This window comes from Balaenoptera borealis (genome assembly GCF_965194805.1).
Source record: "Balaenoptera borealis genome assembly, chromosome: 12".
Taxonomy (NCBI): domain Eukaryota; kingdom Metazoa; phylum Chordata; class Mammalia; order Artiodactyla; family Balaenopteridae; genus Balaenoptera; species Balaenoptera borealis.
In genome coordinates this window covers 71,052,157-71,079,415 of record NC_138869.1, presented here as the reverse complement: position 1 = coordinate 71,079,415, position 27,259 = coordinate 71,052,157, and the positions used below count along the sequence as shown (strand labels likewise).

The window sequence follows — 27,259 nt, the reverse complement described above, 5'->3', positions numbered from 1 at the left end:
AAAGGGTATTCACAGTGAATGAGCTCTGAGTCAGTTCAAATAAACACAAACCCTAAGAGTGGTGGTTTACAGGGAACTGCCAGACAGGTCAAATAATGACAGTTATTTGGGGATGGAGCCTTTGAAAAGCTCCAAGCCTACTTTGGCCTCTCCAGTGACTGCTAGGCTGCTAGTCTTCATGGCTACGATGTCTGCAGGGCTGTTGGTTTCCAAGGCCACCATGGAAGGAGAGAGAAGATGTGAATAGGGCAAATTAAAATGCTACAAAGTTCTTTGTGTACTGAGATTCAGCCATTTTTTGTTATAAATACTCTTCAGACTGTTCTGAGCCTTTGGTTAATTTTCAGAGTTCAGAAAATGTTGATTTTGACAACTTTGCCAGTGCTTTTATTGCTTTTATAAGGAGCAGTTTTCTAAGGTCCTTGCTCTGCCATTTTGGAAGGGTTTCCTATCATTTTGACATTGATACAGTCAAAATAAAAACAGTTCGAACACCACAAGGATCTCTTACGTTGTCCTTTTTTTTTTTTTTTTTTTAATTAATTTATTTTTTGGCTGTGTTGGGTCTTCGTTGCTGTGCGAGGGCTTTCTCCAGTTGCGGCGAGCAGGGGCCACTCTTCATCGCAGTGCGAGGGCCTCTCCCGTTGCGGAGCACAGGCTCCAGACGCGCAGGCTCAGTAGTTGTGGCTCACGGGCTTAGCTGCTCCGCGGCATGTCGGATCTTCCCAGACCAGGGCTCGAACCCGTGTCCCCTGCATTGGCAGGCAGACTCCCAACCACTGCGCCACCAGGGAAGCCCTGTTGTCCTTTTATAGCCACATCTGTTTCCTTCCTGTAGCCCTCTTAAGTCCTGGCAACCACTAATCTATTCTCTATTTTATAATTTTGATATCTCTAGAATGTTATATAATTGGAATCATATAGTATATAACCTTTTAGATTGGTTTTTTTCACTAAACATAATTCTTTGGAGATTCATCCAGATTGTTGCCTTTATCAATAATTTGTTCCATATTATTGCTAAGTAATAATCCATGATATGAGTGTACCACAGTTTGTTTAACCATTTACCCATTAAAGGACGTCTGAGCTGTTTCCAGTTTGAGGCTTTTATGGATAAAGCTGCTCTGAACATTCACGTACACGTTATTATGTGAACATAGGTCTCTCTCTGAGTTAGAAGCCCAGGAGTGCAATTGCTGAGTCATATGGTAATTGCATGTTCAGTGTTTTTATTTTTATTTTTAAATTAGTTTATTTATTTTTGGCTGTGTTGGGTCTCTGTTGCTGCACGCGGGCTTCCTCTAGTTGCGGCGAGTGGGGGCTACTCTTCATTGTGGAGCGCGGGCTTCTCATTGCCGTGGCTTCTCTTGTTGCAGACCGCGGGCTCTAGGCATGCAGGCTTCAGTAGTTGTGGCACGCGGGCTCAGTAGTTGTGGCTCGCGGGCTCTAGAGCGCAGGCTCAGTAGTTGTGGCATACAGGCTTACTTGCACCGCGGCATGTGGGATCTTCCCGGACCAGGGCTTGAACCTGTGTCCCCTGAATTAGCAGGCAGATTCTTAACCACTGTGCCACCAGGGAAGTCCTTTCAGTGTTTTTAATAAACTACCAATCTAGAAGACATAAAAAATGGAAAAATATTCCATGATCATGGATTGGAAGAATTAATATTGTTAAAATGTGTACACTGCCCAAAGCAATCTACAGATTCAGTGCAATCGCTATCAAAATTCCAATGGCATTTTTCACAGAAGTAGAACAAATGATCCTAAAATCTGTATGGAACCACATAAGAACCCCAAATAACCAAAGCAATCTTGAGAAAGAAGAACAAACTGGAGTAATTATGTTTCCTGTTTTCAAACTATATTAATCAGAAACTGATTTCAAAGCTATAGTAATCAAAAAAGTACAGTATTGGCATAAAAACAGACACATAGATCAATGGAACAGAATAGAGAGCCCAGAAATAAACAATGCATATATGACTAATTAACTTATGACAGAGAGCCAAGAATATACGATGAGGAAAGGACAGTCTCTTCAGTAAATGTCCAGTTGGGAAAACTGGACATCCACCTGCAAAAGAACAAAACTGGACCACTATCTTATACCATACACAAAAATTAACTCAAAATGGATTAAAGACTTGAAACTCTAAAACTCCTGGAAGAAAACATAGGCAGTAAGCTCCTTGACATCAATCTTGGCAATGATTTTTTGGATTTGACACCAAAAGCAAAAGCAAAGGTAAATGAATACATCAAAGTAAAAAGCTTCTGCACAACAAAGGAAACCATCAAGAAAATGAAAAGGCAAACTACTGAATGGGAGAAAATATTTGCGAAGCATAGATCTGACAAGGGGTTAATATCCAAAATATATAAACAACTCATACAACTCAATAGCAAAAGACAAAACAATCCAGTCTTTAAATGGGCAAAGGATCTGAATGGATATGTTTCCAAAGAAGACATACAAGAAGCCAACAGGTACATGAAAAGGTGCTCAACATCACTATCATTAGGGAACTACAAATCAAAAGCACAATGAAATATCACTTCACACCTGTTAGAATCGTTATTATCAAAAAGACAAAATTAACAAGTATTGGTGAGGATATGGAGAAAAGGGAACCCTGCTGCACTGTTCATGGGAATGTAAATTGGTACAGCCATTATTGAAAACAGTATGGATGTTCTTCGAAAAATTAAAACTAGAACTACCAAATGATCCAGTAGTTCCACCTCTGGGTATTTATCCAAAGGAAATGAAATCACTAACTTGAAAAGATATTTGCATCCTTATGTTCATTGCAGAATTATTTGCAGTAGCCAAGACATGGAAACAACCTAAGTGTCCATTGACTGGTGAATGGATAAAGAAGATGTGCTGTATAAGTCAACTGTATATATATGAATATTATTCAGCCATAATATGGGGGTGGGATTAATAGAGCACTCAGGGCAGTGAAATTATTCTGTATGATACTGTAATTGTGGATACATGACATTGTGCATTTATCAAAGCTATAACAACTATATAACACACAGAGGGAACCCTAATGTAAACTATGAACTTTAGTTAATGAGTATATCAGTATTGATTCATAGATTGTAACCAATGTACCACAAGATGTTAATAATAGTTGTGTGCCTATGTATTATAACCAAGAAGGATTTACCATTGGAATCTAAGGATAGTTTAACATTAGAAAATCTATTAATAGATTCATTATATAAAGAGATTTAAAAGGGAAAACATGATAATTGTTATAGAAAAGGCATTCAGTACAATTTAAGTCATGCAACTTTTTTTAAAACACTAGCAAATTAGAAAAAAGTCAACTTCCTTAACCTTAAATGTATCCTTAAATGTATCCACCAAAACCCAGTAAACATTCATACTTAATCACAACATTAAGTATTTTAGAAACACTTCCTTTGAAACAAGGCAAGGTTGCCTACTATCTTATTGTTGTACAGACTAGGTATGACCTCTGCCCTTCCCCAGTGCTCATTATTAGACAGAGGAGCCAAAATAAAAAGACATCCCAAGGAGCACTACCTTCAGAAGTAGAGGTATTCAAACAGATGAACCAAAAGTTTAGAACAAGCATAATAGACATTAAAATAGCTAAGGGAAGATGTTAGTGATATGAAACACAAAATAATGAAATAGATATATTGGGTATGTTCTGTCAGTATGCATGCATTTTGAAGCTCTGTTATTAGGCACATACATGTTTATGATTGTTATGTCTTTCTGATGAAAACTGACCTTTTCATTTTATAAATGTCCCTCTTTGTCTCCAATAACTTTGTCCTGAAATCTTTTTTGTCTGCTATACTGTAGCCACTCAAGCTGTCTTATGCTTAGTGTTTTCATAGTCTATGATTTTTCATCCTTTTACCTTCAATCTACCTGTGTCTTTATATTTAAAGAACTTCTCATGTAGACAGCATGTTGTTGGGTCTTACTTTTTTTTTTAATTAATTAATTTATTTATTTATTTATTTTTTAAACCTGAGGGTGAGATCCAGGTATCAGTAATTTTTTTTTTAATTAATTAATTAATTTATTTTTGGCTGTGTTGGGTCTTCGTTTCTGTGCGAGGGCTTTCTCTAGTTGCGGCAAGCGGGGGCTACTCTTCATCGCGGTGTGCGCGCCTCTCACTATCGTGGCCTCTCTTGTTGTGGAGCACAGGCTCCAGACGCACAGGCTCAGTAGTTGTGGCTCACGGGCCTAGTTGCTCTGCAGCATGTGGGATCCTCCCAGACCAGGGCTCGAACCCATGTCCACTGCATTAGCAGGCAGATTCTCAACCACTGCGCCACCAGGGAAGCCCGGGTCTTACTTTTTTATCCTTTCTGACAATCTCTGCTTTTCATTTGAAGTGTTTAAGTCATTTACATTAATGAAACCATAAATATGGTAGGATTTAGGTCTACTATTTGTTACTTCTGTTTGTTCCATCTGCTTTTTTCTTGCCTTTGTTTGGGTTAATTGAATGTTTTACTCATTTTGTTTTAATTCTTGTTTTGCATTATTTTTCAGTGGTTGCTCTAGGGATTGCAACATGCATCCTAAACTTATCGTAGTCTACTTGGATTTTAATTTTTTCTTTTAAATTTTTTGGCCATACCATGCGGCATGTGGGATCTTAGTTCCCCAACCAGGGATTGAACCTGTGCCCCCTGCAGTGTAAGCATGGGGTCTTAACCACCGGACTGCCAGGGAAGTCCTCTACTTGGATTTTATATTGTCTTACATCACATGAAATGTAAGAATCTTGTAACAGTAAAGTTCCATTTCCCCCAACTTATCTTTTGTGCTATTGTCTTTATATTTATTAAATATATATATATTATAAACTCTACATTGTAGTGGTATATTCTTCACTTTAAATATTCGTCTCTTTTAAAGAAACTATGAGAAGAATATACAGTTGACCTTTGAACAACGCAGGGGTTAGGGGCACAGACCCTCTGTGCCGTCAAAAATCTGCGTATAACTTATAGTCAGCCCTCCATATGCACAGTTGCTTAGTATCCACGGCTCTGCCTCCACGGCCTCAGCCCGCCACGGATCATGTATTACTGTATTAAGCCTATCTAGTCAATTTTTCATGTATGGTTTTTAATTCTAGAATTGCCACTTTTTTTTTTAATAGTTTCTAGTTCTCTGATGAATTTTCCCGCTTGCTTATTCATTATGAGTAAATTTTTTTAAGGTTCTTGAACATATTTATTATAGCCACTTTGAAATCTTCACCCACTAATTAAATATCAGTTATTTCAGAATTGCTTTTTATTGACTGCCTTTCTTTTGGCTATGGTTCACATTTCCGTGCTTATTTGCAAGTTCAGCATTTTTAAAAAAATCTTTTAATACAGGGCATTGTAGCAGATACATTGTAGAAAATCTAGATTCTGTTATCTTCCTCTAGAGACTATTTATTTTTATTAGGCAGTTAACTTGGCAGGCATAAAATTCCAAAATCTGTGTCCCTTGAGATAGGCAGCAGCTAAAATTTATGCTCAGTTCATTTATTTTCCAGTTGTCTTTTTCTCATTGTTTTCTGCTGGGCTCCTTGGAGTATCCCCTGCACATGCACAGGTCAGGAGTCAGCCAAGGATTTGGTCAAATTTTATATGCATTTTTAAGAAGGCTCTGTGCCTTCTTCCTTTCTTGGATTTCCTTTCTAAACTTGATTCTCTGACTTGTCAAACTAGCAACTTTACGCTGGAATTCTGGCCATTCTATGCTACGTTTTCTGGGTAGTGCCTTCAGGCAAAAATCCTTATAATCACAAGTCTTATCCACTGCACCTCCCTTCTATCAATGGTTGACTCCCTTCCAGTTTCTTCCTGCTTTTATTCTCTCCAGTCCCTTCAAATCATTGTATTCTTTTATTTTATCCAGAGTCCATTATTATTATAATACAATACAGGCTACTCCATCACTACTTGAAGCAGAACCTCCAACTTTTGTTTCAAAACACTCAAGTGAAGATGTTGACTTGTCTGAAATTTAAAGGAAAGATCCAAGGTAGATATATACATTTGGTAGTCATTGACATATAGATGGTACTTAAAGCCATGAAAATAGATGAGACCATTAAGAGGTGAGCATAAATAGAAAAAGGAAACAAGAATAGAGTTTTTAAAATTAATTTAATCCTCATGAAATTAAAAGTAATAACAGATGCTATTTATTGAATCCTATGCAGAAGACTTTCTTTTTTTTTTTAACTTTTAAATTTTTAATTTATTTATTTTTGGCTGCGTTGGGTCTTCGTTGCTGCGCACAGGCTTTCTCTGGTTGAGGTGAGCTGGGGCTACTCTTTGTTGTGGTGTGCGGGCTTCTCACTGCGGTGGCTTCTCTTGTTGCGGAGCACAGGCTCTAGGCACACGGGCTTCAGTAGTTGTGGCGCACGGGCTTAGTTGCTCCGCGGCATGTGGGATCTTCCCGGACCAGGGCTCGAACCCGTGTGTCCTGCATTGGCAAGTGGATCCTTAACCACTGCGCCACCACGGAAGCCCCCTGTGCAGAAGACTTTCTATGCATTCTATGCATTTCTCATTGAATTCATCCAACAGTATCACCAGACAAGAAATTAAGGCTCAGGCGGAAGTGGTTTGCCCGTGGTCACATAGGAGGTGGATGAGAAGAAGAAGGAGTGAAGGAGACTATTGAGAAGGAGCAAACTGTACAGTAGCAGAAAAACCTTGGGTGAATATTTTAAACTCTCAAGAGTCCCAGTTTCCACATCTGTAAAATGGGAATAGCAATTACTTTGTCATTAGTGTGAGGATTAGAAACAATATATGTAAAGTACCCAAAACAGTGCACCTAGGAAACATGCAACTAGAGGATAGCTATAATGCCTATAAATGTTTTATTTGTTGTATTTAGCTTTATTATTTCATGCAAATAGAATGAAGTTTCCCCCAAATTCCTTACCAGGAGTAGGCGGACATAGGGATGGAAAAGATGGAGAGGATCAATAAGGAAAAAGACAGACAAGAGAGGGAAGGGCCTTCAGGGTGGTTATCCAAAGTGGATTCTGGATTGATCAGCATCCAAGTGGGAGAAGTGGAAACTGTTTCCCACTACCCCTAGGACCCCGTGTGTCTGCAGGATTGATGAGTGGACTCTCCGTCTGGCTGTGGGCAGTACCTCCAGGTCCTTTCAGGGATATAGGCTCAATCTACACAAAAGGAAGAAAACCTACAGATCAAGTCAAAAGGTAAAGCTTTTATTATTTTTATTTTATTCTGTTATGTATTAGATTATAACCCAAAGTATAAAATAAATATCCATGAGTCCATTCTGGTATAAATTGCTGAATAAATCTCCCATACAGGAGAACTCCAAATAATTTTTGTAGATATTCCCTTCTCAAGGAATGGCAGTGAAAAAGGGGAATGAAAAGGGGGAAGAAGTAACTTTATAGTGGAGAAATCTGGCTAACACAACCTTACCTAGGTAATCAAGGTTAACACTGACAGTGATAAATCATTTTGATACTATATACTCTTATTTTTTTTTTTGGCTGCGTTGGGTCTTCGAGTCTTCATTGCTGCGCGCAGGCTTTCTCTAGTTGTGGCAAGCAGGGGCTACTCTTCATTGTGGTGCGCGGGCTTCTCATTGCGGTGGCTTCCCTTGTTGCGGAGCATGGGCTCTAGGCGCACGAGTTTCAGTAGTTGCAGCACGCAGGCCCTAGAACATGTGAGCTTCAGTAGTTGTGGCTCACGGGCTGTAGAGGGCAAGCTCAGTAGTTGTGGTGCACGGGCTTAGTTGCTCCGCGGCATGTGGGATCTTCCCAGACCAGGGCTCAAACTCTTGTCCCCTGCATTGGCAGGTGGATTCTTAACCACTGTGCCACCAGGGAAGTCCCTGATGCTATATACTCTTGATACAATGTGATCAGAATGGCATTTTACCCATGTGGTCTTAGTCCACAAAACACATTATCCCAGTCTTATCATGAGAAAACATCAGACAAACCCTAATTGAGAGACATTTTACAAAATACCTGACCAGTAACTCTTCAAAATTGTTAAAGTTACTGAAAATAAGGGAAGTCTTAGAAACTGTCACAGCCAAGAGGAGCCTAAGAAGACATGTGGCATCCTGGATGGGATCCTGGAACAGCAAAGAATAGGTAAAAATTAAGGAAATATGAAAGTATGGATTTTAGTTAATAATATATCAATATTGATTTATTAGTTGTGACAAAGGTAGCATACTAATGTTAGATATTAATAATAGGGCTGGGTGTGGAGTACATGGAAATTCTCTGTTTTATCTTTGCAGCTTTTCTATAAATCTAAAACTATTCTAAAACTAAAAGTTTATTTTATATATTTAAACAAATAAATTTTAAGGTACAGCTTGACACTAGACACAGAGAAGGTTTTTTGGAATCATTTTATTCCTAATTCTTAAGGAGGTGGCTGAAGTCATGGTTTCACTGTAAAAAAGGATAGGAAACAGGGACTTCCCTGGTGGTCCAGTGGTTAAGAATCCACCTTCCAATGCAGGGGATGTGGGTTCCATCCCTGGTTGGGGAACTAAGATCCCACTTGCTGAGGGGCAACTAAGCCCGTGTGCCGCAGCTACTGAGCCCACGTGCTGCAGCTACTGAGCCCACGTGCCACAACTAGAGAGCCCATGCACTGCAACTACTGAGCCCATGCGCCTCAACTACTGAGTCCACACACCGCACCTACTTAGCTCATGCGCCACAGAGAGACCACACGCTGCAACTAGAGAGCCTGTGTGCTCTGGAGCCCAAGTGCCACAACTAGAGAGAAGCCCATGCACTGCACTGAAGAGGCTGTGTGCTGCAACGAAAGATCCCGCGTGCCACAATGAAGATCCCACGTGCTGCAACTAAGACCCTGACACAGCCAAATAAATTTAAAAAAAAAAAAAAAAAAAAAGGATAAGAAACAGGAGAGACAGGTGTGGACAAAGGCAAGCAGACTCCTGGACAGGTAGAGAAGGGTGCCGTTGGAACAATGGAAAGGTCTCAGAGAGAGGCAAAGAGACCCATATATCATCTCACCTATTTGTGAAAACTCATACCTAGGCTGAACATATTAGAAGTAGTTGAGCATTGGCTTAAAGGAGTGAAAAGAAGGTAGGTAGGTAAGAAGGAAGGAAGGGAGGGAGGGAGGGGGGAAGGAAGAGAGGGAAGGAGAGAGGGAAGAAAAGGAAGGGAGGGAGAAGGGATAGGAGGGAGAGTAGGAGGGAGGGAGGAAGAGAAAGAGGAAGAGAAACAGAATTTCCATTTTAAAAAATTCATCTTAAAACAACTTTCTGGAATGTTAGCAGTATTTCACAATGCAGTCATCTCATTTTGGCAGCTTGATTGATTTCCTGATTTCCAGGAAAACTGAGCTGTCATCTGGTTCCTACTTGGCTGTTTACCGACATGAATATGCAGTTCTCACAAAATGTGAAATGGCTGCTGAAGAAGTGAAATTTAATTCTTTCTGACGTATTGCTCCAAGCCCTCCACTGTCTCAAAGATAAAGAAACCCAGTGGAGAAACTTTCCTCCTCTCCCCATAAAAAAGAGGGTGAAGGTTCATTTCTTGGGAGTTTTTCACATGAACTAAAGGTTCTGAGCCAGTCTGTTGGGTGGGAGCAGATGGGAGTAAGCACAGTGCGCCTCCATGCTTTTATGTGATACCTACATGACTCAGCCGAAAGCTTGAGAGCAGCGGCCATGGGCCATGGCATGTATTTCCCGGTACTTCCAAGAGGATTGCCATCATCAGTGTGTTTTTGAGCACCTCCTAGTAAAAGAACTAACATTTACTGTGCACTCTGTATGCACTTACCCCTCACCAGTCCTGTGAGGTAGACCCTTCTATTACTCCATTTTAGAGAAAGAAAATGAAGCTCAGAGGAGTAAATACCCTGCCCTCAAACACATGGTGTGATGGTTAGTTTTATGTGTCAGTTTGGATAGGCTGTGTGCCCAGTTGTATCCTTAAACACTGGTCTAGATGATGCTGGAAAGAAATTTTGTAGATGTGATTAACATTTACAATCAGTTGATTTTAAAGCAGATCACCCTCTATAATGTATGTGGACCTCATCCAATTAGTTGAAGGCCTTAAGAGCAAAAACTGAGGTTTCTTAGAAAAGAAGGAATCTGCCTCAAGATTGTAATATGTATGGAAATTCTGCCTGAATTTTCAGCTTACTAGCCTGCCCTACAGATTTCAGACTTGCCAACCACTCCCCACTCAGTCACTGAGCCAGTTCCTTAAATCCATCCCCCTTCTCTCTCAACCCCAGGTCCTTTCAGATGGAAAGCTCACATTCTCAACTCCACACTCTGCTGCCTCCCAGACCCTGCATGAGAAGCTGCAGATACCAGGGTCATAATATAAGCTGTAGTATACGTGACTGGGGCCAGGTCTCTTGAGGACCTATGAGGGAAGATTTAACATGAAGGAGACCAGGTGAGTGGAGAAAACTGCTGTTGAGAAGTAGGAAATGACAGTGTCCGGAAGATGGGAAGAGGATGTGGTAGAGAAAATAATTAAATATAATAGTTAATGCTTGGTGAGCACTTCCCATGTGCCAGGTACTGTTCTGAGTGCTTCCCTTATGTTAATTTCTTTAGTATTATTATCCTTATAGATGAGGAAAGTGAGGCCCAAGGTCACATGGCTGATAAGTGGTAGAGCAGCAGGCAGTATGCCTCTAGAGCTCAACACTTAACCACCTTAGTAAACCACACAGGGAAAGAAGAGGGTAAGACGGAGGTGCCACTCTTCTGACAGAGGATTAAAAGGAGAAGCTAGACTAAGCTAGAGTTTCTAAAGCCAAGGCTGTATCCTGCTTGGCTGGAGGAAGTCCACCCACAGTCTTTATTGGGGTTCCTTGGAATTATACAAAAGTTCTGGGATCTTATGGACCCCACAATACAAGGAAAGTCCCTCTGATCATCAGTCTGTACTTAAAAACACTGAGCTGCTGCATCAATTAAGAATGGTGGGCTATCCATAGGAGAAACCCTGAATAATTTCAGCCAAGACCAGGAGAATTTGCTTAGGGTCCAGCCTCCCTGAGCGTACCCAGCAGCCTCCTCCTGAGTTTTGCCAGGGTGTTGACAGGGAACTGGACATAGTCCCAAAAGAATGTGGGCACTAATGGGCCTCTACCTCCTTCCGGTCAGGAGAAACTGCCTAGCTAAGCCACACCACTTCTCAAATGCACTTCCCTTCCTCACTCCCTCACCTTTTCCCTCCTGGAGTCCTACCAAAATATTCTCAAGGGTGAGACCTTTAAGGAAACAGAGAGAAACAAGTGTGCTTTGGGGAGTTTCTTCCCTTGGCCAGTTAACACAAACCTGTCTCAAAGCCCTGCTACTTTTGTGTCCGTGATGCTTGGGGGAACAGGGACAGTAATGCAGGGAGAGAAGAGCACGCATTGACCTCAATATGTGATTGTGCCACCGTTGCAGTGGAAAGAACAGGGCAGTGCTAAATAGGAGACCTGGGCCCCAGTCTCTACTCTGGTCCCAAGTGTCTTCATCAGTAAAATTGTTTAGAAAGAACGCTGTGGGGTGGGGATGGGAGGATTCCACCTAGTTGAAAACTAGATATAGAGGCCTCAGCAAATTCCCTAGCAAAATGCCCCAGTCAGACCCATTCCTACCTGGACAGTAAGGTTGGGAAACACAGGGGAATGGCGGTTAATATATGTTGTAGGCATCCAGGTGCAGATCTGGGCATTTCCAACCTGGCTCCATGATCATGCAAGGCGGGGGGTCAGGGCACAGATGGTGGTACAATAGGGGGGTTGGTTAAGAAGTAGCAGAGGATTCCTAAAGTCACATTTTAGTATCCGGGACAAGGGTTTTTAACCGGGGTCCACAAACCATAGACTGTACACTGGAATTTAGAGGTCCATGAATTTGGATTGGAAAATATTACAACTTTTAAAGGCAGCAAACTATAGTTGCATTAGCAGGGCCAGTAGAAAGCAGTGCTTTTCATTTCCCTTTATAGTTGCTGCAGATATCTTGAAACATCGTTTAAACTCATTTCTACTTCAAGTTTGCAGTAGTTTGTTGGGCTCACCCCCTCGATCTTGTTATTTAATGTGTTAATAAAGAAACCCATGTACACACAACATCACACATTTAAATGTTTTCACAACTGTATTTCAACATAACTAGATTCCTTTGTTATCCTGTGTATTTTATTTTATGCATAGGAAAATATTTTGAGAAGGGATCCACGGCACAAAAAAGGTCAGGAGCCCCCAGACGGGGCGGGATGGGGGGGCCTTGTTGACACTCTGGCCCAGAGTGAGCACGGCTGCCCCGCTGAGCACAGGCTCCCACAGGAGGAACGAGGTCAGAATCCCACCAGGCGCTGCTCCTGCTCCAGGAAATCTTGGGGTAGGGGTGTGAGGCATGACAGCGACATCTTCTTTAGCTTGGTGGAGTAGCCTTGGGCCTCTGCTGCCCATTGTGAAAAAGGGGAAAATCACCAGCCTCTTACCTTAAATCATAGGGGGTTTAGGGAGAATGAGGACAGAAAATGTGGGGGAAAGAGGAAGAGATTCCTCCCTCTCCAGCTGTGGTTGTATCTCGGCTCAGGGACATGACTGTCCCACACCCTCCTGGAGAACAGAAGCTATTTCAATGTGCCAGGTGAAAGTTGAGCCAAGCCCTCTTTCAAGCAAGCCGCCACCCTTGCAGGCACTGGGACATCTGTGCACACCGGGCTCTCCTTGCAAGGGCAGAGATGGAGGAACTTTCCACGTGCTGCCCCTCACTGGGAGCAGTGCCACCCCCATTTCATGCCAGGCTAGCCCTGCCCCAAGTGACACAAATTGCCAGGCCCCAGCGATAGGCCCAGGCTGCCTCAGGAGAGGAGCTGTGCCTTTGTGCAAAGACACCCTTCATTTCACAAAGGAGGGAATCGAGGGCACATTTGCTGTTACTGACCTCTCTCCAGTTCCTGAGTCTGGCTTCCTTATCTCTGTCAAGACCTTTTGAGCTGCCCCACTGGCCACAGGGCAAAGCTCAACCCTGTCCACCAAGGGCCAGGGGCAAAAGACCTGCAGGCCAACTGTGAGAGTAACTGAGCCCAGAACCCCAAGCTCAGCCCCTTCCCCCCACCCAGCCTGAGAATGGACTCATTTCCTGTCACTCTGGCCAGGTACCCACAGGGTAAGGCAGAACCCACGAACCCCTTCACACTGCTCAGCACCTTCACCTCCCTCTGGAGAAACTTCCTAAGTTTGAGATAATTGTAGAGAAGGGGCTGAGGTGACACACAGAAGTTTAACTCTGGGTGGGGGATGGACTGGAGGACACTGAGGGATGATGGGGAGAGGCCTGGGAGTCTGAGAGCCTGAGATTTTCAGGGGAAAAACTCTAAGGTACAGGCCAAGCCACCCACTTCTGCTTCCTGCTGGGTTCTCTGCTGCCCTGGATACCATGCTGGTCTGACCTGGGCAGAGAAACCACCAACAGGCCCCTGGGACATCATTCATTCATAGATGTTTGTTCCAATCAGGGGCTCACAGTGGGCAACGGGGAGGGGAAGCAGAACCATACACACTGTAAATGCTGTTCATAGAGGGCCAGGGGCAGAGGGAGGAAGCTGCCCATTCTCTGATGGAGGGTGATGGAGAATGACTTCCTGGAGGGAGGCCTGAGGCAAAGTCTTGAGGGAATAAGAAGGAGAAAGAGGGAGGGCCTTCTCTGCAGAGGCTTTGAAAGAAGCCCAAGCTCCAGGCCTGCTTGGGGAGAAGCAGTTTTGGGACCTGCATACTGGGCTGCACTAGGCAAAGAGGCTTCTGTGTGTGCTGGCCGTCAGGAGAAAGGGGGTCCTGCAGTTAAGCACATTTGGCAAGTTCTGGATTAAACAATGATGTTGAACAGTTCTCCTCACTGTAGGACTTGTCAGAACCTTTAACCTGTTACTGAGCCTCATGGGGTATCCCAGGGCTGGTGTTCCTTGGCAGGCCATGCTGGCATAAGGAAAACGGGAGGCAGTAGGAGCAGATGAGGTTAGAGAATGCAGGGGACTTTGACTACCAGGCCAAGAAGGCTAGACTTTCCTTGGGGCTATTGAGGAGTCTCAGAAGGCAAATTCACTGAAGGATTTAGACTAAGGGGACCAGTGGCAGTTTAGTCACCAGCACGGTCAGAGCCCCTCCCTCGATCCACTCCTCCCTCCTGGATAGGAGGGCCACTCCTTGGGAGAGAAAACAGGATCCTTGGACACAGGCAGCAGTGAAGAAGCTCAGAGACAGGCTAGAAGGGCGAGGAGGCTGGCAACCCTTGATTCCAAGCTTGGGTTGACAGCCTTTGGCACAGTGTTCGAGGCTGCTGTGGTTCAAATCCTGACTTTACCACTTTCTCACCATGGGTATCTCTCTGGAGCCTCAAGGTTTTTCTTCTTCTTTTTTAAAATAGACATTATTTTTTAGCACAGGTTTAGGTTTACAGAAAAATTGTTCCGAAAGTACAGAAGGTTCCATATACTCTCTCCCTCCCACCCCCATGGTTTCCCCTAATATTAAATATTAACATCTTACATTAATGTGGTACATTTATTACAATTGATGAACCAATACTGGTACATTATTATTAAAGAAAGTCCATAGTTTACTTGAGGGTTCACTCACTGTGTTGTACAGTTCCACTAGTTGTGACAAATGCATAATGTCGTGTATCCACCATGACATCATTCAAAATAGTTTTACTGCCCTAAAAATGCCCTGACTGAGCCTTAGTTTTAACATCTCTAAAATGAGAGTGTGAAAGTCATCTAAAGCCCCTCAGTCTCCCATTGTAGTTTTCTAATTTAGGCCTTTTGACAAATTAAGTGGTACTGAAATCAACTAAATGTTTCTCTAAATGTGGTCAGATATCCATCAGAATCACTGGGCTTGGGTTGAGGTGAAGGGGTCCTCATTCAAACGTTCTAGGGTTTCAACCCCAGACCTGCTAAATCAAAACCCCAGGGGCTGGGCCCAGGAATCTGCATATTAACCAGGCCCTGGTGCATAGGGAAGTTTGAGACCTGAACAGAGTTTTCAGAACTGAACAGAAGGATCCAATCCATTGTCAGGTTAAAGCTCAGGAGAGATGTACAATTCCCAAAAGGGGGAAGGAGTAGAACCGTTTTCCTGGAAAAAGCCCATTTCTGCCTTTTGCACCTCCCAGTCAACAAGCCTGCTGTTTCATATCTTGATTGCTGATCACTCACCCAAAATAACCTGCATGCAATGTCTCACCAGCTGCAGCTCTCTCTGCAACTCCTTTAATTTAGCAGCCAAACACGTTTGGCTTCGCAACAAAGGGGCTCTGGGATGCGGCCCCTCCCTCATGGCCATCTGTAGTGGGTTGAAAAATGTGCCCCCAAAATTCATGTCCACCCAGAACCTCAGAATGTGACTTTATTTGAAAATGAGATATTTGCAGATGTAATTACTAAGGATTAAGATGAGATCACACTGGATTAGGGTGGGTCCTAAATTCAGTTACTGATGTTCTTATAAGATCAGCCAAAGACAGAAATACACAGAGCAGAGAAGGCCATGTGAAGACAGAGGCAGAGATAGGGGTGATGCAGCTATAAGCCAAAGAACACCAAAGATTCCAGGAGCTACCAGAAGCTAAAAAGAGGCCAGGAGGGATTCTTCCCTAGAACCTTCAAAAGGGAACATGGACCTGCCAACACCTTGATTTCAGACTACCAGCCTCCAGAACTGTGAGAATAAATTTCTATCATTTTAAGCCACACAGTTTGTGATAATTTGTTACCGCAGCCCTAGCAAACTAATACACCATCACTGCCGTAGACTCCTGCCCCAGTTCAGCCCCACTACAGCCATGCAGGTAAGGACCCCACACACAGGCGATTCTCCAGATGGGTGCTTTAATATGGCCAGTTATGATCATAGCTATTTTCTCCCAACCAACACCTCTGAATTCTGCATCTACTAGGCCTGTTTCCTACACAAGGACAAGGGTCCTCTGTCCTCTACTTGGAAGGCTATAATCCAAGACGGGCTAAAACTTCAATAAATAAATATTGGTCCCAGGGGCAGTGCCTGGCAGGTGGTACCATGTGGCCATTCCTGGGCTCAGCCGAGGGTCGGGCTAGACGGGTCACTGCAGCTTCATGCCACTCCGGCGCCGAGAGTCCTTCCGGGCAATGGGGCTGAAGTTCACAATCTCTTTGTAAATGTGCTCTGAGAAAGACAGGGTGGTTCAAGGGGTAGGGGGTGCTGAGGGCAAGAGAGAGCCCCCCCTCTCCCAACAGACATAGTGTGGAGCAGGAAGTCAGCTCAGCGCAGGGAGAAAGAAGTGCACACAGGAGACAATATTTGCTCAGAGAGAAAGAGGTGATAGTCTCCAGGAGGGTGTTGGGACCGGCTGAGGGCAGGCAGGAAAACGAAGCAGGCAGAGGAGAGGGATGCTGCAGGCAGAGAGAGGAAGCAGCCCAAGGCCCCGAGCCCTTACGCTTCCATTCATCCACTGTGAGTTTCTCATGTTCTAAGAAATCATCAAATGGCTGCTGGGCCTCTGTTTCCTCCTCAGGGTCCCGGCAGGATTCAAAGAAGGGGTGGGTGAGGGCCTGAGAGGTGGTCAGGCGCTTGTCCACATCCAGCTCCAGCATCTTCTCCAGCAGGTCTGCAGCTGTGGTTACAGAGTGTGAGTCTCACACGCCATGGAGAGCCCACCCGCTGAGACAGACTGCAGGCCCCAAGACTCACCCTGGGGGCTGGCACGCGGGAAGAGCTGAGAGAAATCCTTCTTGGGGCTTTGTGGCAGGGACTGGATGTACGATTTGGCCTGGAAGACAGAAAAGCACTGAATAATCCCCCATTGTCAGCCCCTCAGGGCTTAGGCCATGGGGTATAGAGCAGGGACCCCAGAAAAGCCCCTGAGCAGGGCTGAAGGCTCAGGTCAGAATCCAAAGTGAGATGAAGGCAAGAGCCCTTGCCAGGGCAGAGGGGAGGCGCAGCCTGCAGCCCACCTGGCCCTGGTCAGCCAAGCGCGCAGCCCTGGCCAGCCTGGGCCCATCTGCCACTCACCGCTTTGTCATTCAACTTCTGCACAAACTCAGCATCCGGCACCCCCGTCACTTTCAGGATCTGGGTCAGCTGGTCCAGGTCTTGGCAGCAGGTTAAGGTTCGGCCTCACTCCCTGTGGGTGTGTCTGAAGCTGCCCTTCCTTCTGCCCCTCCATCAGGCCCACCCAGCACTGTGGACCATCCAGGTTCCAGACACTCACCTCCTCTTGCTTTTAGGAGGGGAGGATCATCCTTCCGGACTCAGGTCTCTGGAAGGCTTCCTACCTGCCAGGCTGGGTAAAGGGTCCCTCCCCACAAATGCTCCTGCATGTGCCACCTTCCTGGCCTCATCCCACTCAGTCACCTCCATCCATTTCTTTGTCTACTCCCCCCCACACCCTCGCACTCTGAGTTTGGCAGGGAGACCCACATCTTCTCCTTAATCCCTGCGCAGCACACACAGGCGCCCAGTTCAGGCGTGTGGTGCCAAAACGTCAAGTATTTTCTGCATGGTGTTGGAATGACAGATGACTAGTTTTCGTCACTTTGCTTCTCTGTACATTAAAGTTGTTCCACAGGGAGCATGTATCACTTTCACATTAAGAAAAAAAAGGATTTAAGTAATAAAGTGTTGAAGGAATGAATCCCTGGATGCAGTTTGGCTTTTCCAGCAAAGGATACAGTCTTTCCCCTTGAACAGAGTTTTCCCCGTCAGCATCTCTGCCATGATACAGCCCACAGACCAGATGTCCACTGCAGAGGGAGGGGCAGGAAGTGTCACCTGGACCAGCTGACCAAGACCCGGCAGTCACCAAGAGTCAACCCAGAGTCACCAAGACAGCCTTGAGGAAGCTGTCAGAGAAGACCCCCAGCCCTATCCCCCTCCCCCGGGCAGCTGACCACTGACCAGTTTGGTTGTAGCGCATCCAGCTGAGGATCACCTCAGGGGCCCGGTACCAGCGGGTCACCACATAGCCAGTCATCTCTGCATCTGCATGCCGTGCCAACCCAAAATCCAAAATCTATGACTCGGGGCACATAGGAAAAAGGAGCTCGCTGAAGAGAGGAGGCTCCCCGAGCAGCTTCTGGGGGCTCCTGTGGGAGAGGGGCCCACCCCAACCCCAGGCTGACCCTGCCTGGGCCCACTCACCTTCAGCTCACAGTCCTCATTCACAGCAAGGTTGCCTGGCTTCAGGTCCTAGACGAGAGAAGAGATGGAGCACTGGGCAGAGGCAGAGATGGGAGCTGTCCCCACTCGGCTGCCAGCCAGCGTGCGACCTTGGCCAGGCCCCTGCCCTTCTCTCTGGGTTCTGGTCTCCTGTGCAGAATGAGGGTTGGACTAGGTGTCCTCTAGGGCCCATCCAGCTCTAAAATGCTCCTGCCTCTTGGAGCCTGAAACACCCAGCTCAGGGCTTGCTTTGTTGGCAAAATTTTCCCAGAAAGTTCCCCAGAACACAGCAATTCTTCTGAGCAGGTCTTCCTGGGCCAAGCCTAGGTCTGAAAAATCCACTTTCCCTGCTTCCTCCACCTCCTGGAACCCCCTAACCCTAACCCTAGCCCCCAGGGGTGGGCGGGGCCTCTGAGGATGTAGCAGAGAAAGCACTCACCCTGTGGATGACCCCAGCTGAGTGGATGTACTGTGTTGGGGAGAGAGGAAGAAGGGTGAATCCGGTGCCCGGCTTTTGCACCGGGTGTTTCAGGCTGGCTCAGAGATCTCCTCTGCCTTGTCATGGTGTGCTCTCCCAGCCTTCAAGGCCTAGCCTCCCCCAAACCCCAGGTCTCAACACCAAGCCCCCCTCCCCTGCCATCTTGCAGGCTCCCACCCACCTTAAGACCTTTGAGCATCTGATACACCAGGTACTGGATCTTGTCCTCACCAAACTCCATCCCCATGATCTTCTGCAGGTCCGTCTGCATGAAGGGCATCACCAGGTAGCTGCAAGTCATGAGGACTTCTTGAACAGTCCCGAGCCCCACCCAGCTCCAGGTCCGAGCTCAGAGGAGGGCAAGGGGCTGGGCAGAACAGAAGCCTTAGGGATGACCTTCATGTGTAAAAAGAACCAGCCCCACCACAGCCAGCCAGACCCCCATGCAGTGGGCCTCCTGACTCCTGGCTCCCAGCCTGGCCCTGGTGGCTACCCTGTTGGCAGAGCTCAGGGTAAGTATTTCAGCTGGAGCTGTGCTCAGGCAAAGCAAATGCAGCACTGCTCCCTCTCTTCAAAGGTGCCCTCTGCTTGCCCTCCTCCACGCCCCACGGAAAGCCACTGCTGTGAGTTAGAAACATTTGCCAGTATTTCCTTCTGCTTCTGTACAAATATTTCCTCCCCCAGAGGGTCATGCCCCACCAACATGGCTCCTCAAACATACAAAAATGTCCTCCTTCCAAGAAGGAAACAATAAAACAGTTTCCAGGAGGGTGAAGAAGGAAGAAGGAGGTAGCTGAGCCAACACACCCTCTTAATGGGATTGCAAAACAGGTTGAAGTCAGCAAAATGTAACTGTTACTCAAGGCAGTAATAGCAAAGTACAGAACATAAAAGGATAAAGATTTAGGAAGGAATTAAAAAAAAAAAAAAAAAAAAAAAAAAAAGGGGGCGTCCCTGGTGGCGCAGTGGTTGAGAATCTGCCTGCCAATGCAGGAGACACGGGTTCGAGCCCTGGTCTGGGAAGATCCCACATGCCGTGGAGCAACTAGGCCCGTGAGCCACAACTACTGAGCCTGCGCGTCTGGAGCCTGTGCTCCGCAACAAGAGAGGCCGCGATAGTGAGAGGCCCGCGCACCGTGATGAAGAGTGGCGCCCGCTTGCCGCAACTAGAGAAAGCCCTCGCACAGAAACGAAGACCCAACACAGCCAAAAATAAATAAATAAATAAATAAATTAAAAAAAAAAAAAAAAAGGATGTGGAAGCCATCTCCGTGAGCCTGTGACTTTTGAAGTCTCTCCCCACCTGACCGCACCCCCGCTTCCCTCCTCCACCACCCCCCAGCACGGGGACCCTGCTCCATGCACAGTCCCTTCCCCCCCTTTGTGTTTCACCTGTGCGTGGACCCTGATTGTTTCTTCTCAGCTGACAAACTTGCTGAAGTCTCACTGTGATACAACCACCTTCCCTAGCTTAACCTTGTTTCTTCAAGTAACCACCCCTTCTCTCTCTTTCCCTCCTGATCAAACTTCTAGAACGAGCGGGCCTCACCTCTTGACCCCACTGCCTTAACGTCCAGTCCTCTGATAACTTGGCATCTGCTCCCGCCCCACCAGCCCAACACATAACACCCATGGCTCCCTTTCTTTATATTGAACCTTTTGCAAAGCCTGACACTCCCTCAAAATTCTCTGCTGCTTCTACCTCTAGTCAGGCTCTGTCTGTTCATCCTCTTATACCTTTTCTTTAGTGTTGATACCTTTTATTTTTTGGCTGCTCCGGGTCTTAGTCTCGGCACACAGGATCTTCGTTACGGCGCGCGGGATCTTAGTTACGGCATGCGGGCTTAGTTGCAGCATGCAGGCTCTTAGTTGTGGCATGCATGCAGGATCTAGTTCCCCGACCAGGGATCGAACCCAGGCCCCCTGCATTGGAAGTGCAGAGTCTTAGCCACTGGACCACCAGGGAAGTCCCTTTAGTGTTGATACCTTAATGAACAGTATCGAATCATGTTCTACACTAGCCTGTCCCTGGGCTTTGGCTATCATCCACCGGTGATTATTCTGGCCCAAATCCACATCCCTAGCCCAGACCTTCCTAAACTCCAGGTTTATTTGCAACTGCTGATTAAACACTGGAATGTTCATAGGCTCTTCAAAAATGAAGTGTCCAAAATGGAGCTCATTATCTTTCTCCCAAGATCTGTTTTTCCTCCACCTTGTATTCTGAGCAGGAACCTGGCATCCCCTGACCTATGCCGCCTCTCCCAGCCACTGCATCCCAAGGGGTACAACATTCTGACAGTCCTGCCTCTCGACGGGTGTCAAGTCTGCTCTCAGGACCCCATCGCCTCTACTTTATTTGGATCAAGGTCGGGGTCTCGAACACTACCCTCCACGTTTCCTACCTCCCAGAGCTGCTCCCTGCTCCTTTCTTGCTGCCGCCAGAGGGTATCCCCAAAACCTGATCTGACCACATCACAGCATCTCCCTGCTCAAAACCTCCATAGACCTGAGGATGCCTGTAGGATCAGTTCTGGTCTCAGCCTAACCAAACCAGCCACTGGCCTCCACTAGCCACACTGCACTTGTCAATACTGCCCAAACGGCCCAGCCTCTTTCAGGCATCATGGCCTTTGCCCATGCAGTTCCTTCTACCTGGGCTGCCTTCAGCCCCTTCTACCTCAGGCAAATGTCAACTTATCCTTCAGGACTGAGTTCAAAGTTTTCTCCTCTGTGAAGCCCGCTGAGGCAGCTTGCAGTTTCTGGCTCTCTATCCCGACCTAGAGTACTGACCACCACTGTCAGTATTCACTACTGTCAGCCCATGAGGTCCACTTTAAATTTCCAATGCTTGGGCTTCCCTGGTGGCGCAGTGGTTAAGAATCTGCCTGCCAATGCAGGGGACACGGGTTCGAGCCCTGGTCCGGGAAGATCCCACATGCCGCAGAGCAACTAAGCCCGTGCGCCACAACTACTGAGCCTGCGCTCTAGAGCCCACGAGCCACAACTACTGAGCCCACGTGCCACAACTATTGAAGCCCGCGCACCTAGAGCCCGTGCTCCACAACAAGAGAAGCCACCACAATGAGAAGCCCGCGCACCGCAACGAAGAGTAGCCGCTGTTAGCGGCAACAAAGACCCAATGCAGCCAAAACTAAATAAATAAATTTATTTAAAAACAAAGAATTCCCAATGCTAAGCCCAGCAGCTGGCATTATAGGGGAAAAAAACCCATTCAAAATCACTGCATTAAATTGAAAACGAAAGCATCCTAACAAAGAGACCTGCAGCTGCATTTGAAATAGGACTGAAAAAAAAAATCCACCTTCCCAAAGCTTCCTACATTTTAGACCAGGTACTGCGCTAGCAAAGCCGTGCATTTAGCAACTAAATTTTCTCGTCTTGTGTGACTCTGACAAACATCCCATCAGCCAGAGGTGGCCAAGGCTTCCTGATCCTCGCTTCATGCTAGGAAGAACCCCAAGGTCCAGATCCACATCTGCGTCCCCAGGAAATGGTGAGGTAGGTTGATGCAAACCCTGGGGGACTGGCAATGATGTCTCTGTGGTGGTAAAGCTGGGTAAAGCAACGCAGATGAGCAGACAGCTGTGTGTCAGGCAAGGTCCATATAAAGCCCCTCCCACTTCTTCCTGCCTGCCTTTCTCTACACCCTTGGCTGAAAGAATCTCTCCACAGCCCAGAGGCACAGGGACTCCTGGGGCAGGAAGCCCCCCTACCCAGAAGAGAGAATCTGGACCCTCCCCTTACTTGCTCCCCAGTGTCAAGTAAGGCCTGCACATGTCCTGGAACCCAGCGCAGCCCGACTCACAAATCATGAAAGTTGCGCAGAGAAGAGGCTGGGGTGAAGACATCCAGGAGTCCGATGACCTGGGGAGAAGATTGCCAGTGAGGACTGGGCAGCCGCTGCAGCCCTCTGCTCCCCTCCTCTGGGGCCCCAGGCCTGCACAGGACCACCTGCCCTTTCCTAAAACACCATCTCCAGCAGGAGGCAGGTTCCCAGCCTTCTGGGAAGCAGTAAAAGGAGCAGAGGTGGAAGAGAAATTCCTCTAATTGGGAGGGAGTTTGCAGTGCACAATGATGGAGAGTCAGGCTGGGGAGAAGGGGAGGTGGACACTCCTGTGCTCACTGACCCCAAGTCTGGTGTTCAGGACAAGCAGCACAAACCCACTCTCAACTCAAGCAGGGAACCACAAGTGGTGAAAGGAATCAAGGAGGGAACAGAGAAGGGGTCTTCCAGCCAGCAGGCTCCCTGCCCTTGACCTTGGGTCTCTCACCACATCCAACCTTACTTGCCAGAGGGCTGGTTCAGAGCTGGGGGCAAGATTACCCTGGCTGGAGGCCATGGGGAGGGGTTTGCTGAAGAGGAATGGGGCTTAAAATGTGAACAATATTTTGAAATCATTATGTTAAATGCTTACTTTCCAATCTAGGTATCCTGCAGAAAAGCCTGGGCTCCAGGCCCGCACTGGGTCATTAGTCTTCCTGGCTGCTTCAATCAGACAGGGTAGTCTAGAGGTCAGGCACTGGGGCCTGGAGCCAGGTTGGCTAGGGTCAAATTCCAGCTCTGCCACTGACTAACCATTTAACCTGTGAGTCTTTCTGTGCCTCAGTTTCCCCATCTGTATATGGGGGTAATAGTACTTATGTGATATTGTGAGGATTAAACAAGTTAGTTTATGCAAAGTTCTTAGAACTGTGCCTGGCATGTAATAAGTGCTCGTAAGTATCTATTATTCTTGTTGTTATTATGTGGAAACAACACTAACCAGGATTCTGGGCACCACCTCTTAGATCTAGAACAACTACGAAGTTCCTCTGTGCCTATTTCCTCATAACAGTGAGACAGTAAGTTTGCACCTCACTGAGTTTGTTCTGCTCCACTGCCAAAAATTCCCTTTGCACCCTTCCTGGGAAGTAGGCAGGGTGGGTCCTGGCACCTGATTTTAATAATTAGGTGAGGAACAAGGATCAAAGGAGCAGGGAGGAGATTCCCCTTCTGCTGGCCCTGTTACGAGTTCCCTGCACCCTCTTGGGCCATCTCCCGTGTGCGCCACACACACACACACACACACACACACACACACACACACACACACACACACACACACGGAGGGGCCTGGTCAGGACGCTCTGTGGGGCTGCCCTCCACTCCCTGCCTCCCAGAAGCAGCCCCCAGGCCCAGCCTACGTTCTCATGCTGCATGTGTTTCAGCAGCAGCAGCTCGCGATAGGCCCGCTTGGCAAAGATCTCAGACTGGAAGGGCCGGCTCAGTTTCTTGATGGCCACCTTCTCCCCTGACCGCTTGTCGATGGCTGAGCTATAGGGTCAAAGGCAGGTCAGCAGGCAGTGGCTCCCCATCACAACCCTGGGACTCCAGATCCTGGGTGGTAACTTCCAGGCCATCTAGGAAGCCATGGCCATCCTCACCCCAATCCCTCTTGGCCAGCAGTCTAAGCTGGGAGGAACTGATGCCCACCACCTGGAATGTGAGTGAGCAGCTGACAGCACAGTGGAGCTGGGAGACGGGGGAGAGAGCAGGCAGAATCTGAGAGACGTGCACTGCCCCTGGGTCAGACACAAGTTAATGCCAACAGGATCCTGAGCAACTTGGCAAGTCACTTCTTGTTTGGGCCTCAGTGTACCCATTTGTAACAATGGGGATTCGCCCGGATGAACTCTGGGGTCCTCTGTAAGGTTCAAGTCCTAGAGAAACAGATCCAGTCCTAATTCAACCCACAGAAACTCCCACCAAGCCAGTAGGAAAAGTGAGATGGCGCCTGGAGTGGCCCTAGGCCAGCCTCCAGAGCCTGAGGCTCCTGCTCCTACTCTACTTCACTGCCCAGCTCGCCGCCTCTTCCCAGCTCGCCGCCTCCTCCTAGCTCCAGGCCTCTGCCCCGGAAAGGCACCGCGAAGTTCTTCCAAGCCCGCAGGGCTCTGGGCCTTGGGGTCCTCCATCAAGGTGGTGGGCGCACAGCCTCGAGTGCCAGCAGGAGAGGCGACACCGGAGGCGGGTCCGGGCATTGGCTGGGCCCCGGCTCTTCCGGAGGCTCCACCCGCGTCCCGGTGCCTGGGCGCCCACCGTAGGTCCACCCCGATGCCCCAGGCACCACCCCCCCGCCCCCCCGCCCCGGCGCACAGGCCCGGGGGTCTCACCACACGGCGCCGTAGGCCCCGCTGCCTACGTGCGTCAGGGACACGTAGGTCTTGGGCAGCTCCCAGGCGGTCTTGTTGACGTCCTGCTTGTAGAAGCCCTTTTTCCAGGTGAGGTTCATCCCGGGCACTCAATCTCGGCGGCCCCAGCGCGATAGCTACGTTCGCGGCCCGCCAGGCTCCCAGCACCCGGCCCCCGCCCACGGTCCCCGCGGTGCCCGCCCCGCGCCGCCCGCTCCTCCCCACCCCGTGCGAGGGCGGGGGCCCCGGCCGGCCGGCGGGCCCCGCGTCCCACCTGCCGGCTCGCCCAGGTGCGCCCCGCAGCCACGCCCAGGCCTGCCCGACGGCAAGCTGGGGAGCCCGATTTCCGCCAGCCCCGGGAGTTTGGCGCCCGGACCACAGACCAGCTAGAAGCGGCAGGTGAGCCGCCCTGCAGGGAAGGGGTGCTTCCCGTCGTCGTGTGCTGGGGTGGGGCTGGGGGCCCGATAGACCCGAGGGGCTCCCACGGATGGCGGAGGGCGGGAAGATAGAGCCTCCCAGATTCCTCCAGCGCGGGACTCTGTAGGAAGATCTCCCCGGAGATTCTGAAGACAATTTTGGGAAAAAACAAAGCAAAACAAAACCCCACATCTTTTGATTATGGAAAGTTTCAAACATATACAAAAGTAGACAGACTAGCTCAGTGCTTCTCACATTTGAATGTGCACACGAATCCCCTGGGAATTATATTTTATTAAATACAGATTCTGATTCAGTAGATCTGGGGTGGAGCCAAGATTCTGCATTTCTAACTAGCTCCTAGGCTACGAAGATCTCTGGACCACACTTTGATAGGGAGGTTCTAATGACCCTGCATGGCCCCAATCCCACAGCTTCAACAACTACATCAACTCCTAGTCAATTCTGTTTCCTCTACATACTTCCTCCCCCATCATTTTGAAGCAAAACCAAGCATCATATCATTTCATCCATAAATATTTTTTGTATCTCTAAAAGATAAGGATTATTTTAAAAACACAACTACCGTATCATTTTTACACCTAAAATTAATAACAGTAATCCTGTAATAACAACTATCCAGTCTAGGTTCAAATTTCCAGTTTTGAATGTAGTTTTTGCTGGTTTCCTAATGCCTCATGAGGGCAATGACAAGCCAAGGCCTTCTGCCACCTGTGTCTGGTGGCTTGTGCGTCCTGGAGAAGATTCTGTGCTCAAATTAAATTACCGAGAACGCCCAGGAACAGGGTCAGGGGCGGAGAATGGCTACAAGGGGTCCAGATGCCTGGCCTGGGAAGGGGATTGTGGAAGGGATGGGGACCACTTGCTTCACTTTGTCAACAGTAGAGAAGAAGGAAAGGAACTTGCTCGTGGCCTGCAGAAAGGTGGGGGTCCTCCCTAGAGAGTCTTCTGAATCCAAACCCTATGCCACAGCCCCTCCCACGCAGTCCTGCAGTGTCGGGCACAGCCCAGACCATTGGGGGTTTGGGGGAGGGAGATGCAGGGATCCCACAGAAATGCCCAACAGGCATTGCAGACAGGGAATCTGTCTTACGCATATCTGGCACACAGTAGGATGTGTAAACTATATGGAGAATGAATGGAAGAGTCAGTCCATTAAAAGTGAAAAAATATTTATTTAATGAACCCTTGTGTTTGCCACGTACCAGTCATTATTCTAAGTGTTTTACACACACACCTCCCTTAATCCCGGGAAGAGGCCTATGAGTCAGTTGTAGTATTATCCTCATTTTAGAGATGAGGAACCTGAGGTACAGAAAGGTTAAGTAACTCGCCCAAGGTCACACAGCTGGTAAGGGACAGAGCTGAGTTGAAGAAGCTAAGACCATCTGGTTCAAGGCTGTGCATTGTCTCTGGGTTGAGAGGCATTGCTTCTTAAAGGAGATGGCCTGTGTTTCAAATCATCTGCCTCACCCATCGTAAGGACATGTCTACTGATCAAACCATGTCTCCCTCATACATCCTGCCCTAGAAATCTGACGTACTCCCCACCCTCTCCTCTGCCCCACCCCCTACTCCAGCCCTGAGACACTATAGGAGGACAAGGTGAGGGGCTGTGAGCCTGGGAGGGCTGCAGGAGTTTTGGGTCTTGGGGGTTGGTGGCGCCAGTGGAAGGCACTCTGATTCTGAAGTTGGGGCAGGATCCTGGAAGGCAGAGTCTAGGGCTGGACACAGGCAAGAGAGAGTTGTCCGGGAGACTCAGGTTTCCTTCTGGATTGAGGATCCAGTTCTCCAGGGTAGGGATGGGCCTTGAGCCTCTGTGCTGTGTGTCTCGAAAACCAAGTGTGGCAGAGGTGAGCCCAGAAAGGTAAGGAATACCAGGGAAGTGCTCATTGCCCAAGTGGGTGC

At 47.6% G+C, this 27,259-nt stretch overlaps 1 protein-coding gene across 9 annotated transcripts; it reads right to left on the bottom strand.

The window, feature by feature from the left end:
• Positions 1-307: 307 nt before the first annotated feature.
• MAPK13 (mitogen-activated protein kinase 13) lies at positions 308-25,628 on the bottom strand. Of its 9 annotated transcripts, XR_014232541.1 has the most exons (13): positions 24,896-25,623; positions 22,551-22,609; positions 18,903-19,011; positions 18,683-18,712; positions 18,226-18,273; positions 17,983-18,097; positions 17,757-17,828; positions 17,098-17,177; positions 16,777-16,855; positions 16,523-16,699; positions 16,125-16,251; positions 9,711-9,812; positions 6,239-7,214 (listed from the first exon to the last, which is right to left on the bottom strand). XR_014232541.1 is itself a non-coding variant. In XM_082346703.1 (12 exons), exons 1-11 carry the CDS (start codon positions 25,547-25,549, stop codon positions 16,169-16,171), a joined length of 1,506 nt encoding a protein of 501 aa, XP_082202829.1. In that variant the 5' UTR covers positions 25,550-25,623; the 3' UTR covers positions 308-1,614; positions 16,125-16,168. The 9 variants fall into 9 exon arrangements, 8 of the variants coding, with proteins under 8 accessions (XP_082202829.1, XP_082202828.1, XP_082202827.1 ...); XM_082346703.1 differs by lacking the exons at positions 6,239-7,214; positions 9,711-9,812 and adding an exon at positions 308-1,614; XM_082346702.1 differs by lacking the exon at positions 9,711-9,812.
• Between the last annotated feature and the right edge of the window lie 1,631 nt (positions 25,629-27,259).

Excerpts from the sequence above, each read along its gene's own strand:
- MAPK13 (XM_082346703.1), bottom strand. The coding sequence starts at position 25,549 with ATGTTTGAAACTTTCCATAATCAAAAGATGTGGGGTTTTGTTTTGCTT. Across the intron at positions 16,856-17,097 it reads AGAAGTTGAATGACAAAGCG|GCCAAATCGTACATCCAGTC; the intron begins GTGAGTGGCAGA and ends TCTGTCTTCCAG. Across the intron at positions 16,252-16,522 it reads CACAGTGGATGAATGGAAGC|AGCACATTTACAAAGAGATT; the intron begins GTAAGGGCTCGG and ends TGTCTTTCTCAG.